Source organism: Pyrgilauda ruficollis, unplaced genomic scaffold, assembly GCF_017590135.1.
Source record: "Pyrgilauda ruficollis isolate IOZ18807 unplaced genomic scaffold, ASM1759013v1 scaffold125, whole genome shotgun sequence".
Lineage (NCBI taxonomy): Eukaryota > Metazoa > Chordata > Aves > Passeriformes > Passeridae > Pyrgilauda > Pyrgilauda ruficollis.
Window position 1 is genome coordinate 1,321,743 of NW_024510877.1, and position 14,932 is coordinate 1,336,674.

A 14,932-nucleotide genomic window follows, 5' to 3' on the forward strand; every position below is an offset into this window, starting at 1 on the left:
GCGAAGCTCCACCTCCCTAAATCCCATAATCCAGTTCCCAAAAGCTGGAATTCTGCTGGAATTCCCAGGAAAAGTACCTAAATCCACCATGAGGAGCCGTCCCAGGGCCGTGTAGAACGTGGTCCGGCAGCGCATGTCCGTCAGGTTGGACTGGTTGTTGATTCCCAGGAAGGAAAAGTGCTCGCTCTGGAAAAGGAAAATTGGGATGGGGTAAGGAGGGAAGAGCTCCAGGAAAAAAATCCCACACGGAAAAGGTTGTTTTTCCAGGGAAATGTTGGGAAAATCTGGTGGGAAATGGAGAAAGTTGGTGGATCCTCAAGGGTTTTGCCAAGCTGGGAAGCTCCAGCCTGAGTTGGATCCTGAGCATCCACAATTCCCAGATGATCCCAAAATCCACTGGGTTTTATGGAATTATGGAATCTGCAGCATTCCCAGAGCCAGCAGGAGCTGCAAATCCCACTTTTCTCCCCAGGGGAATTCCAGGAATTCTGGCCCTGCCTTTGGGATGGGAATACTTCAGGCTGATTCCTGGTTATTTTCCATGGAAAAATGTAATCCCAGACTGGGAAATGGGGCTGAAGGCCCTGGGAATGCCTGGAAAACATCCCTGAACTCCAGGAATTCCTGGGAAACATCCCTGAACTCCAGGAATTCCTGGGAAACATCCTGGAAATGCCTGGAGAACCTCCCTGCACTCCAGGAATTCCTCCCTCATTCCAGCAGGGAATGCAAACCCTCTGGAAGTGCTGCTGGGATTTGGAACATCATGGAATGGAATCCTGGAATGTTCTGGGTTGGAAGGGACCTTAAATCCCATCCTCCCACCAGCCCAGGCTGGGAATTTTCCAGGAATGAACCTGGATTTCATGGAGAACAGAAATCTTTGGGAATGGGAAGCGCCACCAAACCTGACCCCCTCAAAACCAAAGAATTCCACCAAAAAACCCCAAACTTCCCCAAAAATCCCATTTTCCAAAGGCTCCTCCAGCACCACGGAAACCCAGGGAGGCAGATGGAATTCCAGAGGGGATCCAGGATGGGATTTTCCTGGGAATGAGGCAGGGAGGGAGCGCTCACCGTGTGATTGTTCAGCATGAACTGCACGGCGCTGAGCTTCACCAGCTTCCGCACGCTGCTGTACGTGCAGGGGGTCAAGGAAGAGGCAGAACTCCTGGAATTCCTGGGAAAACACTGCCAGGGCCACGCTGGAAAAATGGGATTGGGCCTGCATTACTCAGGAAATTGGGAATTTTATATTTGTTCCAAGGATAACCCAAGTTGTGCAAATCTCGGCTTGGGGAAAACCTCGGTGACCACTGGGGAACAACTCAGGGTCTGGAACTTGTGGAATTCCTGGAAATTCTGGAGTTCCTGGAAAACACTTCCAGGGCCAGGCTGGAAGAACAGGACTGGTCCTGGATTATTCAGGAAATTGGGAATTGCCTGGATTATTCAGGAAGTTGGGAATTTTATGTTTGTTCCAAGGATAATCCAAGTTGTCCAAATCTCATGCTGGGGAGAGCCTTGGTGACCCCTGAGAAAAAACTCTGGGCCTGGAATTCCTGGGAAAACACTGCCAGGGCCAGGCTGGAAAAATGGGATTGGGCCTGGATTATTCAGGAAGTTGGGAATTCTGTCTGCTTCTCATTAAATTGGGAATTCTCTGCTGTTTGTTCCAAGGATAACCCAAATTGTGCAAATCTTGGCTTGGGGAAACCCTCGGTGACCACTGGGAAACAACTCAGGGTCTGGAACTTGTGGAATTCCTGGAATTTCTGGAACTTCTGGAATTCCTGGAAAATCACTTCCAGGGACAGGCTGGAAAAATGGGATTGTGCCTGGATTATTCAGGAAGTTGGGAATTCTGTCTGCTTCTCAATAAACTGGGAATTCTCTGCTGTTTGTTCCAAGGATAACCCAAATTGTGCAAATCTAAGCTTGGGAGACCCCCTGGGGAAAAACCCAGGAAACTTCTGGAATTTGTGGAATTTCTGAAACCTCTGGAATTCCTGGAACTTCTGGAATTCCTGGAAGATCAGAAGACAGACCACAGTCTGCCTGTGGATGCTCAACTCCAGAGGAATTCTGACCCAAAATAACCAAAAACCAACATCCCACGAGCCTCATCCTGCCCTCCTCTCCCCTCATTCCCAAAAATCCAGAGGAAATCCAGGAATGTGAGCCAGCTCCCATTCCAGCAGAACTTCTGGATGACTTTTCCCAAGGATTTGGGAGCTCTTCCCAAAAGGATATCCAATGGAGAGGTCGTTGAGCAGCTGCAGGGTCTTGGAGGTGATCGGCTCACAACGGCCCCAGTACTTCAGGTTGGTGATGCTGGGAAGGAAAAACACGGATCAGAGGGGTTTTTTTGGGGTTTTCCCAGGATTTTTCTGGAATTTTCCCAGGAATTGTGGTAGATTTTTTTCAGTTTTCCCATCTCCCAACAGCACGAGGCATAAAATTGGGAGTAAAATCACCAGGCTCACGTTTGGCTGGGAAAATTGTTGTGTGGATAATCCCGGATTCCAGGTTACACCTGGAATTCCGTGGGATTGGCTGCCCTTGGAATTCTGTGGGATTGGTTATACCTGCGATTTCTGGGATTCCAGGCCCTTGGGATTCTGTGGGATTTGTCACATCAGGAATTCTGTGGAACTGGCTGCACCTGGCATTTCTGGGATTTGTCACACTTGGGATTCTGTGGGATTGGCTGCACTTGGGATTCCGTAGGATTGGTTACATCTGGAATTTTGTGGGATTTGCTGTACCTGGAATTCTGTGGGATTGGCTGCCCTTGGGATTCTGTGGGATTGGTTACATCTGGAATTCTGTGGGATTGGTTACACCTGGAATTCTGTGGGATTGGCTACACCTGGAATGGATAATCCAAGTTGTCCAAATCTCATGCTGGGGAGAGCCTTGGTGACCCCTGAGAAAAAACTCTGGGCCTGGAATTCCTGGGAAAACACTGCCAGGGCCAGGCTGGAAAAATGGGATTGGGCCTGGATTATTCAGGAAGTTGGGAATTTTTTGTTTGTTCCAAGGATAATCCAAATTGTGCAAATCTTGGCTTGGGGAAACCCTCGGTGACCACTGGGAAACAACTCAGGGTCTGGAACTTGTGGAATTCCTGGAATTTCTGGAACTTCTGGAATTCCTGGAAAATCACTTCCAGGGACAGGCTGGAAAAATGGGATTGTGCCTGGATTATTCAGGAAGTTGGGAATTCTGTCTGCTTCTCATTAAATTGGGAATTCTCTGCTGTTTGTTCCAAGGATAACCCAAATTGTGCAAATCTCAGCTTGGGAGACACCCTGGGGAAAAACCCAGGAAACTTCTGGAATTTGTGGAATTTCTGAAACCTCTGGAATTCCTGGAACTTCTGGAATTCCTGGAAGATCAGAAGACAGACCACAATCTGCCTGTGGATGCTCAACTCCAGAGGAATTCTGACCCAAAATAACCAAAAACCAACATCCCACGAGCCTCATCCTGCCCTCCTCTCCCCTCATTCCCAAAAATCCAGAGGAAATCCAGGAATGTGAGCCAGCTCCCATTCCAGCAGAACTTCGGGATGACTTTTCCCAAGGATTTGGGAGCTCTTCCCAAAAGGATATCCAATGGAGAGGTCGTTGAGCAGCTGCAGGGTCTTGGAGGTGATCGGCTCACAACGGCCCCAGTACTTCAGGTTGGTGATGCTGGGAAGGAAAAACATGGATCAGAGGGATTTTTTTGAGGTTTTCCCAGGATTTTTCTGGAATTTTCCCAGGAATTGTGGTAGATTTTTTTCAGTTTTCCCATCTCCCAACAGCACGAGGCATAAAATTGGGAGTAAAATCACCAGGCTCACGTTTGGCTGGGAAAATTGTTGTGTGGATAATCCCGGATTCCAGGTTACACCTGGAATTCCGTGGGATTGGCTGCCCTTGGAATTCTGTGGGATTGGTTATACCTGCGATTTCTGGGATTCCAGGCCCTTGGGATTCTGTGGGATTTGTCACATCAGGAATTCTGTGGAACTGGCTGCACCTGGCATTTCTGGGATTTGTCACACTTGGGATTCTGTGGGATTGGCTGCACTTGGGATTCCGTAGGATTGGTTACATCTGGAATTTTGTGGGATTTGCTGTACCTGGAATTCTGTGGGATTGGCTGCCCTTGGGATTCTGTGGGATTGGTTACATCTGGAATTCTGTGGGATTGGTTACACCTGGAATTCTGTGGGATTGGCTACACCCGGAATTTTTGTAGAATTTTTGTAGAATTCGTGGCATTTTGGTGAAATTTGTGGGATTTTTCTGGAATTTGTGGCATTTGGAAAATTCCATCCTAAACCCTTCCCTGGAGCAGCAGGAACTCCAGGTTTTTAGGGTGAGGAATTCCAGGAATTCCTGGAACCCTGCTGGACACTCACATCTTCCCGATGAACACGCTCAGCACCATGGTCTCGTCGTTCAGCCCCAGCACCTCCGAGAGCCTCCGGTACAGCTGCCCAAAAAAAAACATGGAAAAAAGGCTTCCAAACTGCCAGGAAAACTGGGAATTCTCCCCAAAAATCTGCTTTTCCCTCTCTGGGAGAAGGGGATGTTGTGGGATTTTCCCATTGGGTTGATCCAATCCATCCTACTCCTGATTTTTTCTCTTTTTTTTTTAGTCTTAGCAGCATGGCTCGACTCTAAAGAAGGAGGATTTGGGTTTTCCCAGGAAAATTCCCAAAAATGTGGGATTTAACTGTGCTCCACCTCCAAACACAGCCAGGATTGGAGTGGATTTCTCTGGAATTCTCAGCAGTTCCCAAATCCCTGGGAAGGGATTTGACCCCAATCCAATTTCTCCTCCAGGAAGGAACAGAACCCAATCCCAGAGCAACATTCCCGTTTTTTTTAATTGGAAAAAGGGATTTTACATCCCAAAGCACAGCTACAAATCCCCTGGGATGAAGGGAATTTGGATTTATTCCCATTCTGAAACCAGGGAGAAGCTCAGGGGGGTGTTTGAGGTGATCCCAGGTATAAAAAAAATTTAGAAAAACCAAATCCAGGTCTTTAATTCCCAATATTCCCAACCCAGCTGAGCATTTGGAAAGCCAAAACTTGGGACCAAATGAGGAAATCACAGAAATGAGATTTAATTTCAGGTAAAACGAGGAGAAATCACACAAATGGGATTTCATTCCAGGAGGAATCACAAAAAATGGGATTTAATTCCAGGTCAAATGAGGACAAATACCAGAACTGGAATTTATTTTGAGGAAAAATGAGGAGAAATGACAGAAATGGGACTGAATTCCAGGTAAAATGAGGAGAAATGAAGGCTGGTTTTCCTGGGGAAAGGTGGAATTTTGGGATTTTCCCTACCTTGGAAGACTTCTGCACCTGGTCCCCAATGTAGATCTTGCGGAACTGCTCGAAGAAGCTGAGCATGGCCAGCTCCAGCTTCTCATTGCCCGCCTGCGCCAGGCGCGAGTCCGTCAGGTTCATCAGCTGCAGCACCCTGCAGGGAAACCGGGAAATGGGGGAATGGGAAAGGAAAGGGGGAAAAGGGGGAAAAGGGGGGACAGGAAAGGGGGAGAAAGGGGCAGAAAGGAAAGGGGGGAAAGGGGGGAAATGAAAGGGGGAAAAGGGGGGGAAAAGGGGCGAAGAAATGGGGGCAAAAGTGAGAGAAAAGAGGGGAAAAGGAGGGAAAGACGGGAGGGAAAGAAGGGGGAAAATGGAAAAAGGGGGAGAAAAGGGGGAGAAAAGGGGGGGGAGAAAAGGGGGAAAAGGGGGAGAAAAGGAGGGAAAAAGGGGAGAAGGGGAGAAGGGGACAAGGGGAAAAAAGGGGGTTTTGTTAAAAGCTGAATTCCCACCGGATTTCAATCCCAAAAATCCAGTTAATGACATGACAAAATCTGAACTTTCCAAGCCCAATATTCCCCATAATTAATCCCAGTGGGAATATTTCCAGTAATTCCCAGTATTTCCAAACCAAATATTCCCAATAATTCCTAACATTCCCAAGGTCCAATATTCCCACTGGAAATCAGCAGCAGCACCAAGCACCCTCCATCCCTTTCCAGACAGATTTCCCACTGGAATCAGAGCTGGAAAAAGGGGAATAACGCTCTCCCAGCTTTCTGGGAGTGGGGTTTGCTGGAATATCCTGGGAGGGTTTAATGGAATATCCCAGGCAGATTCTGCTGGAATATCCTGGGAGGGTTTAATGGAATACCCCAGGTGGATTTAATGGAATATCCCGGGTGGATTTTGCTGGGATATCCTGGTGGATTTTGCTGGGATTCCCAGGTGGATTTTTCTGGGATATCTCAGATTTTGCTGGAATTCCTGGGTGGATTTCCCTGGAATTCCTGGGTGAATTTTTCTGGAATATCCCTGTGGATTTTGCTGGAATATCCCGGTGGATTTTGCTGGGATCCCCAGCTGGGTTTTTCTGGAATTCCTGGGTAGATTTCCCTGGAATTCCTGAGTGGATTTTTCTGGAATATCCCAGTGGATTTTGCTGTAATTCCTGGATGGATTTCCCTGGAATTCCTGGGTGGATTTTGCTGGAATATCCCAGTGGATTTTTCTGTAATTCCTAGGTGGATTTCCCTGTAATTCCTGGGTGGATTTCCCTGGAATATCCCTGTGGATTTTGCTGGAATATCCTGGTGGATTTTGCTGTAATTCCTGGAAGGATTTTCCAGGAATTCCTGGGTAGATTTCCCTGGAATTCCTGGGTGGATTTCCCTGGAATATCCCTGTGGATTTTGCTGGAATATCCCTGTGGATTTTGCTGGGATCCCCAGCTGGGTTTTTCTGGAATTCCTGGGTGGATTTTCCAGGAATTCCTGGATGGATTTCCCTGGAATTCCTGGGTGGATTTCCCTGGAATATCCCTGTGGATTTTGCTGGAATATCCCTGTGGATTTTGCTGGAATATCCCTGTGGATTTTGCTGGGATCCCCAGCTGGGTTTTTCTGGAATTCCTGGGTGGATTTTCCAGGAATTCCTGGATGGATTTCCCTGGAATTCCTGGGTGGATTTCCCTGGAATATCCCTGTGGATTTTGCTGGAATATCCCTGTGGATTTTGCTGGAATATCCCTGTGGATTTTGCTGGGATCCCCAGCTGGGTTTTTCTGGAATTCCTGGGTGGATTTTCCAGGAATTCCTGGATGGATTTCCCTGGAATTCCTGGGTGGATTTCCCTGGAATATCCCTGTGGATTTTGCTGGAATATCCCTGTGGATTTTGCTGGAATATCCCTGTGGATTTTGCTGGGATCCCCAGCTGGGTTTTTCTGGAATTCCTGGGTGGATTTTCCAGGAATTCCTGGATGGATTTCCCTGGAATTCCTGGGTGGATTTCCCTGGAATATCCCTGTGGATTTTGCTGGAATATCCCTGTGGATTTTGCTGGAATATCCCTGTGGATTTTGCTGGGATCCCCAGCTGGGTTTTTCTGGAATTCCTGGGTGGATTTTCCAGGAATTCCTGGATGGATTTCCCTGGAATTCCTGGGTGGATTTCCCTGGAATATCCCTGTGGATTTTGCTGGAATATCCCTGTGGATTTTGCTGGAATATCCCTGTGGATTTTGCTGGGATCCCCAGCTGGGTTTTTCTGGAATTCCTGGGTGGATTTTCCAGGAATTCCTGGATGGATTTCCCTGGAATTCCTGGGTGGATTTCCCTGGAATATCCCTGTGGATTTTGCTGGAATATCCCTGTGGATTTTGCTGGAATATCCCTGTGGATTTTGCTGGGATCCCCAGCTGGGTTTTTCTGGAATTCCTGGGTGGATTTTCCAGGAATTCCTGGATGGATTTCCCTGGAATTCCTGGGTGGATTTCCCTGGAATATCCCTGTGGATTTTGCTGGAATATCCCTGTGGATTTTGCTGGAATATCCCTGTGGATTTTGCTGGGATCCCCAGCTGGGTTTTTCTGGAATTCCTGGGTGGATTTTCCAGGAATTCCTGGATGGATTTCCCTGGAATTCCTGGGTGGATTTCCCTGGAATATCCCTGTGGATTTTGCTGGAATATCCCTGTGGATTTTGCTGGAATATCCCTGTGGATTTTGCTGGGATCCCCAGCTGGGTTTTTCTGGAATTCCTGGGTGGATTTTCCAGGAATTCCTGGATGGATTTCCCTGGAATTCCTGGGTGGATTTCCCTGGAATATCCCTGTGGATTTTGCTGGAATATCCCTGTGGATTTTGCTGGAATATCCCTGTGGATTTTGCTGGGATCCCCAGCTGGGTTTTTCTGGAATTCCTGGGTGGATTTTCCAGGAATTCCTGGATGGATTTCCCTGGAATTCCTGGGTGGATTTCCCTGGAATATCCCTGTGGATTTTGCTGGAATATCCCTGTGGATTTTGCTGGAATATCCCTGTGGATTTTGCTGGGATCCCCAGCTGGGTTTTTCTGGAATTCCTGGGTGGATTTTCCAGGAATTCCTGGATGGATTTCCCTGGAATTCCTGGGTGGATTTCCCTGGAATATCCCTGTGGATTTTGCTGGAATATCCCTGTGGATTTTGCTGGAATATCCCTGTGGATTTTGCTGGGATCCCCAGCTGGGTTTTTCTGGAATTCCTGGGTGGATTTTCCAGGAATTCCTGGATGGATTTCCCTGGAATTCCTGGGTGGATTTCCCTGGAATATCCCTGTGGATTTTGCTGGAATATCCCTGTGGATTTTGCTGGAATATCCCTGTGGATTTTGCTGGGATCCCCAGCTGGGTTTTTCTGGAATTCCTGGGTGGATTTTCCAGGAATTCCTGGATGGATTTCCCTGGAATTCCTGGGTGGATTTCCCTGGAATATCCCTGTGGATTTTGCTGGAATATCCCTGTGGATTTTGCTGGAATATCCCTGTGGATTTTGCTGGGATCCCCAGCTGGGTTTTTCTGGAATTCCTGGGTGGATTTTCCAGGAATTCCTGGATGGATTTCCCTGGAATTCCTGGGTGGATTTCCCTGGAATATCCCTGTGGATTTTGCTGGAATATCCCTGTGGATTTTGCTGGAATATCCCTGTGGATTTTGCTGGGATCCCCAGCTGGGTTTTTCTGGAATTCCTGGGTGGATTTTCCAGGAATTCCTGGATGGATTTCCCTGGAATTCCTGGGTGGATTTCCCTGGAATATCCCTGTGGATTTTGCTGGAATATCCCTGTGGATTTTGCTGGAATATCCCTGTGGATTTTGCTGGGATCCCCAGCTGGGTTTTTCTGGAATTCCTGGGTGGATTTTCCAGGAATTCCTGGATGGATTTCCCTGGAATTCCTGGGTGGATTTCCCTGGAATATCCCTGTGGATTTTGCTGGAATATCCCTGTGGATTTTGCTGGAATATCCCTGTGGATTTTGCTGGGATCCCCAGCTGGGTTTTTCTGGAATTCCTGGGTGGATTTTCCAGGAATTCCTGGATGGATTTCCCTGGAATTCCTGGGTGGATTTCCCTGGAATATCCCTGTGGATTTTGCTGGAATATCCCTGTGGATTTTGCTGGAATATCCCTGTGGATTTTGCTGGGATCCCCAGCTGGGTTTTTCTGGAATTCCTGGGTGGATTTTCCAGGAATTCCTGGATGGATTTCCCTGGAATTCCTGGGTGGATTTCCCTGGAATATCCCTGTGGATTTTGCTGGAATATCCCTGTGGATTTTGCTGGAATATCCCTGTGGATTTTGCTGGGATCCCCAGCTGGGTTTTTCTGGAATTCCTGGGTGGATTTTCCAGGAATTCCTGGATGGATTTCCCTGGAATTCCTGGGTGGATTTCCCTGGAATATCCCTGTGGATTTTGCTGGAATATCCCTGTGGATTTTGCTGGAATATCCCTGTGGATTTTGCTGGGATCCCCAGCTGGGTTTTTCTGGAATTCCTGGGTGGATTTTCCAGGAATTCCTGGATGGATTTCCCTGGAATTCCTGGGTGGATTTCCCTGGAATATCCCTGTGGATTTTGCTGGAATATCCCTGTGGATTTTGCTGGAATATCCCTGTGGATTTTGCTGGGATCCCCAGCTGGGTTTTTCTGGAATTCCTGGGTGGATTTTCCAGGAATTCCTGGATGGATTTCCCTGGAATTCCTGGGTGGATTTCCCTGGAATATCCCTGTGGATTTTGCTGGAATATCCCTGTGGATTTTGCTGGAATATCCCTGTGGATTTTGCTGGGATCCCCAGCTGGGTTTTTCTGGAATTCCTGGGTGGATTTTCCAGGAATTCCTGGATGGATTTCCCTGGAATTCCTGGGTGGATTTCCCTGGAATATCCCTGTGGATTTTGCTGGAATATCCCTGTGGATTTTGCTGGAATATCCCTGTGGATTTTGCTGGGATCCCCAGCTGGGTTTTTCTGGAATTCCTGGGTGGATTTTCCAGGAATTCCTGGATGGATTTCCCTGGAATTCCTGGGTGGATTTCCCTGGAATATCCCTGTGGATTTTGCTGGAATATCCCTGTGGATTTTGCTGGAATATCCCTGTGGATTTTGCTGGGATCCCCAGCTGGGTTTTTCTGGAATTCCTGGGTGGATTTTCCAGGAATTCCTGGATGGATTTCCCTGGAATTCCTGGGTGGATTTCCCTGGAATATCCCTGTGGATTTTGCTGGAATATCCCTGTGGATTTTGCTGGAATATCCCTGTGGATTTTGCTGGGATCCCCAGCTGGGTTTTTCTGGAATTCCTGGGTGGATTTTCCAGGAATTCCTGGATGGATTTCCCAGTGATTCCCAGTATTTCCAAACCAAATATTCCCAATAATTCCTAACATTCCCAAGTCCAATATTCCCACTGGAAATCAGCAGCAGCACCAAGCACCCTCCATCCCTTTCCAGACAGATTTCCCACTGGAATCAGAGCTGGAAAAAGGGGAATAACGCTCTCCCAGCTTTCTGGGAGCGGGGTTTGCTGGAATAACCCAGGTGGATTTAATGGAATATCCCGGGTGGATTTTGCTGGGATATCCTGGTGGATTTTGCTGGGATTCCCAGGTGGATTTTTCTGGGCCAAGTCCAATATTCCCACTGGAAATCAGCAGCAGCACCAAGCACCCTCCATCCCTTTCCAGACAGATTTCCCACTGGAATCAGAGCTGGAAAAAGGGGAATAACGCTCTCCCAGCTTTCTGGGAGCGGGGTTTGCTGGAATAACCCAGGTGGATTTAATGGAATATCCCGGGTGGATTTTGCTGGGATATCCTGGTGGATTTTGCTGGGATTCCCAGGTGGATTTTTCTGGGCTATCTCAGATTTTGCTGGAATTCCTGGATAGATTTCCCTGGAATTCCTGGGTGAATTTTACTGGAATATTCCGGTGGATTTTGCTGGAATCCCCAGCTGGGTTTTTCTGGAATTCCCGGGTAGATTTCCCTGGAATTCCTGAGTGGATTTTTCTGGAATATCCCAGTGGATTTTGCTGTAATTCCTGGATGGATTTCCCTGGAATTCCTGGGTGGATTTTGCTGGAATATCCCAGTGGATTTTTCTGTAATTCCTAGGTGGATTTCCCTGTAATTCCTGGGTGGATTTCCCTGGAATATCCCTGTGGATTTTGCTGGAATATCCTGGTGGATTTTGCTGTAATTCCTGGAAGGATTTTCCAGGAATTCCTGGGTAGATTTCCCTGGAATTCCTGGGTGGATTTTGCTGGAATATCCCAGTGGATTTTGCTATAATTCCTGGATGGATTTCCCTGGAATTCCTGGGTGGATTTCCCTGGAACATCCCTGTGGATTTTGCTGGAATATCCTGGTGGATTTTGCTGGGATCCCCAGCTGGGTTTTTCTGGAATTCCTGGGTGGATTTTCCAGGAATTCCTGGATGGATTTCCCTGGAATTCCCGGGTGGATTTCCCTGGAATATCCCTGTGGATTTCCCTGGAATTCCCGGGAGGATTTCCCTGGAATCCCCTACCTGCAGACCAGCTCGCCGTCCATGGCGTCCTGCTCGTCCGTGCTGGCGAAGGACACGCGGCCGCCGATGACGGCGCCGATGATGTACACCAGCCACGTCAGCCGCCCTGGGGACACGCGGGGACACGCGGGGACACCGTCAGGGGTGGCACCCACCCTGTGCACGCACAGCTGGCACCCCGTGGCAAAAGAAATCCCGAATAAATCCATTTATCCGCCAAATAAATCCATTTTTCCCTTGGAAAACCTCACCCTACCCTGGGGACACACAGGGGACACTGCCAGAGCTGTCACCTCTTCTTTTAGTGGCCATCTCACCAAAAATCAATCAGTTTTTCACAAAATAAATCCATTTCCTCCCAAATAAATCCATTTTCCTACAGATAAAGCAATTTTTTCCCATATAAATTCATTTTCCCCCAAATAAATCCATGGGAAGGGATGGGAAGGGATGGGATGGGATGGGATGGGATGGGGAACACCCTCATAACTTTGACAGGAAAGCAAGGACATATCCTAAATTTCCCCAAATCCTGGGAGTTCCTCCCCTGTGCAGGGATTTTCCAGGCCAATTCCTTTGGGAAGGAGCCCCCACCCGTGTCTGGGCTGACCTTCCTGCACGGCCAGGTCCATGGGGCTTGTGAGATGGGATCCATGGTATGGGATTTATGACAGGATTGGGATCCAAAGGATTTGGATCCATGGGATGGGATCTATGATGGGATCGGGATCTGTGGGATGGGATCCAAGGGATGGGATTTATGATAGGATTGGGATCCATAGGATGGGATTGGGATCCACGGATGGGATCCATGGGATCCACTGGATGGGATTTGTATCCAAGGGATGGGATTTATGATGGGATTGGGATCCATGGGATGGGATTTGGATCCATGGGATAGGATTTATGATGGGATGGGGATCCATGGGATGGGATTTATGATGGGATGGGGATCCATGGGATGGGATTTATGATGGGATCGGGATCCATGGGATGGGATGGGCAGCACTGGACAGGCAACCCCTCCCAAGGAGCAACCACGCCACCCCTCCCCTCTGCAAGGATTTTCCAGGCCGGTTCCCTTGGGAAGGAGCCCCCAGCCGTGCCAGGGCTGACCTTCCTGCACGGCCAGGTCCATGGGGCTGGCGCTGGCGCTCTGCAGCAGCTCCTGGTAGGACTGGGCGGCCTGGTCGAAGAGCTGCACCAGCAGCGCGCACGTCTTCTCGTACTCGCAGCGCCCGATGGTGGACAGCTGGTCCAGCTGCTGCTGCACCAGCCCCGTGTCCTCCAGAGGGTCCTCCAGGCCATCCCTGCAGAAAGCACATGGAAAATGGAGCAGGGGGTCCCAGGAGCTCCCAGGTGTTACTGCCAGGGGTGTTGGGGATGCGGGTTGGAATTCACGCAATCGTGGAATGGTTTGGTTTTCCCCACAGAATTTGGGCTACAAAGGTTTCAAGGACCTTCCACTGGACAACATCTTTAATGGCCTGGTTGCCAAATTAACCAGGAATTTCAGAGCACACTGTTGGGAGTAAATTCCCAGTGCTTCCAGAGGGAACAAAGAAGGAAAGCAAAGCAGGGAGTTGCGATTTGTGTTGTTTAAGTTTTTCCCACAGAATTTGGACAGGAAGGATTTAAAGCCCAGCTCACTGCACCTTCCACTGGCCTTTAACGGCCTGGATGCCAAATTAACCAGGAATTTCAGGGCACACCATTGGGAGCAAATTCCTAGTGCTTCCAGAGGGGAAAAAAGAAGGAAAACAGGGAGTTGTGATTTGTGTTAAGTTTTTCCCACAGAATTTGGGTTGGAAGGTGTTTAAAGCTCAGTTCCTTTCACACTCCACTGGTTGCCAAATTAACCAGGAATTTCAGAGCACACCGCTGGGAGAAAATTCCCAGTGCTTCCAGAGGGAAGAGAGAAGGAAAACAAAGCAGAGAGTTACGATTTGTACTGGAAAGAGCTTAAATCCCAGCCCATCCTGCCCCCTGCCATGGGTAGGGACAGCTCCCACCTCAGCCATGTCCTCTCCAGGGGGGACACCCCCACTATTCCCAGCCTTCCAGCACCAGGATCAGCGGGAGAAGCTGAAGCCAGGCGTGGATGGCCTCACCTGAGGATGATGTGCACGGATTCCAGGCGGGAGGTGATGTAGGCTTTGGTCACCTCGGGCGTGTAGGTCTCCAGCATGTGTGGCTCCGTGGCCTTCACGTAGGGCACGGACGCGGCCAGGCGCTGCCACAGGCTCAGCAGGTAGTGCACACTGTTGGGAGCGAATTCCCAGTGCTTCCAGAGGGAAAAAAAGGAAAACAAAGCAGGGAGTTATGATTTGTGCTGTTTGACTCGAGTTTTTCCCCAGAATTTGAGCTGGAAGATGTTTAATGCTCAGCTCGCTGCACCTTCCCATAGCCTTTAATGGCCTGGTTACCAAATTAACCAGGAATTTCAGAGCACACCGCTGGGAGAAAATTCCCAGTGCTTCCAGAGGGAAAAAAGAAGGAAAACAAGCCAGGAACATATCATTTGTGCTGTTTTTCCCCCAGAATTTGGGTTGGAAGGGGTTTAAAGCTCAGCTCGCTGCACCTTCCACTGGCCTGGTGGCCAAATTAACCAGGAACTTCAGAGCACAATGTAGGGAGCAAACTCCCAGTGCTTCCAGAGGGAAAAGAGAAGGAAAATAAACCATGGAGTTACGATTTGTATTGTTTAAGTTTTTCCCTTCCACTGGCCTTGTTACCTAATTAACCAGGAATTTCAGGGCACATCGTTGGAAGCAAATTCCCAGTGCTTCCAGAGGGAAAAAAAGGAAAACAAAGCAGAGAGTTATGATTTGTGCTGTTTGACTTGAGTTTTTCCCACAGAATTTGAGCTGGAAGATGTTTAATGCTCAGCTTGCTGCACCTTCCCATAGCCTTTAATGGCCTGGTTACCAAATTAACCAGGAATTTCAGAGCACACCGCTGGGAGAAAATTCCCAGTGCTTCCAGAGGGAAAAAAGAAGGAAAACGAGCCAGGAACATAGGATTTGTGCTGTTT

The 14,932-nt window shown here is 48.5% G+C and overlaps 1 protein-coding gene across 3 annotated transcripts in view; it reads right to left on the minus strand.

The window, feature by feature from the left end:
- The window catches only part of XPO7 (exportin 7), a 40,588-nt gene that overhangs the window by 12,933 nt on the left and 12,723 nt on the right, over positions 1-14,932 (minus strand). For 2 of the 3 annotated variants that reach the window (XM_041490623.1, XM_041490621.1), the window contains exons 10-17: positions 14,010-14,182; positions 13,015-13,208; positions 11,899-12,004; positions 5,358-5,493; positions 4,415-4,488; positions 3,618-3,698; positions 1,078-1,141; positions 78-186 (exon numbers count right to left, since the gene is read on the minus strand). In XM_041490623.1, coding sequence (XP_041346557.1) covers positions 78-186; positions 1,078-1,141; positions 3,618-3,698; positions 4,415-4,488; positions 5,358-5,493; positions 11,899-12,004; positions 13,015-13,208; positions 14,010-14,182 — 937 coding nt within the window. Of the gene's footprint in view, positions 1-77; positions 187-1,077; positions 1,142-2,253; positions 2,335-3,617; positions 3,699-4,414; positions 4,489-5,357; positions 5,494-11,898; positions 12,005-13,014; positions 13,209-14,009; positions 14,183-14,932 lie in introns of all 3 variants that reach the window. The other variant, XM_041490622.1, reaches the window with a different exon arrangement.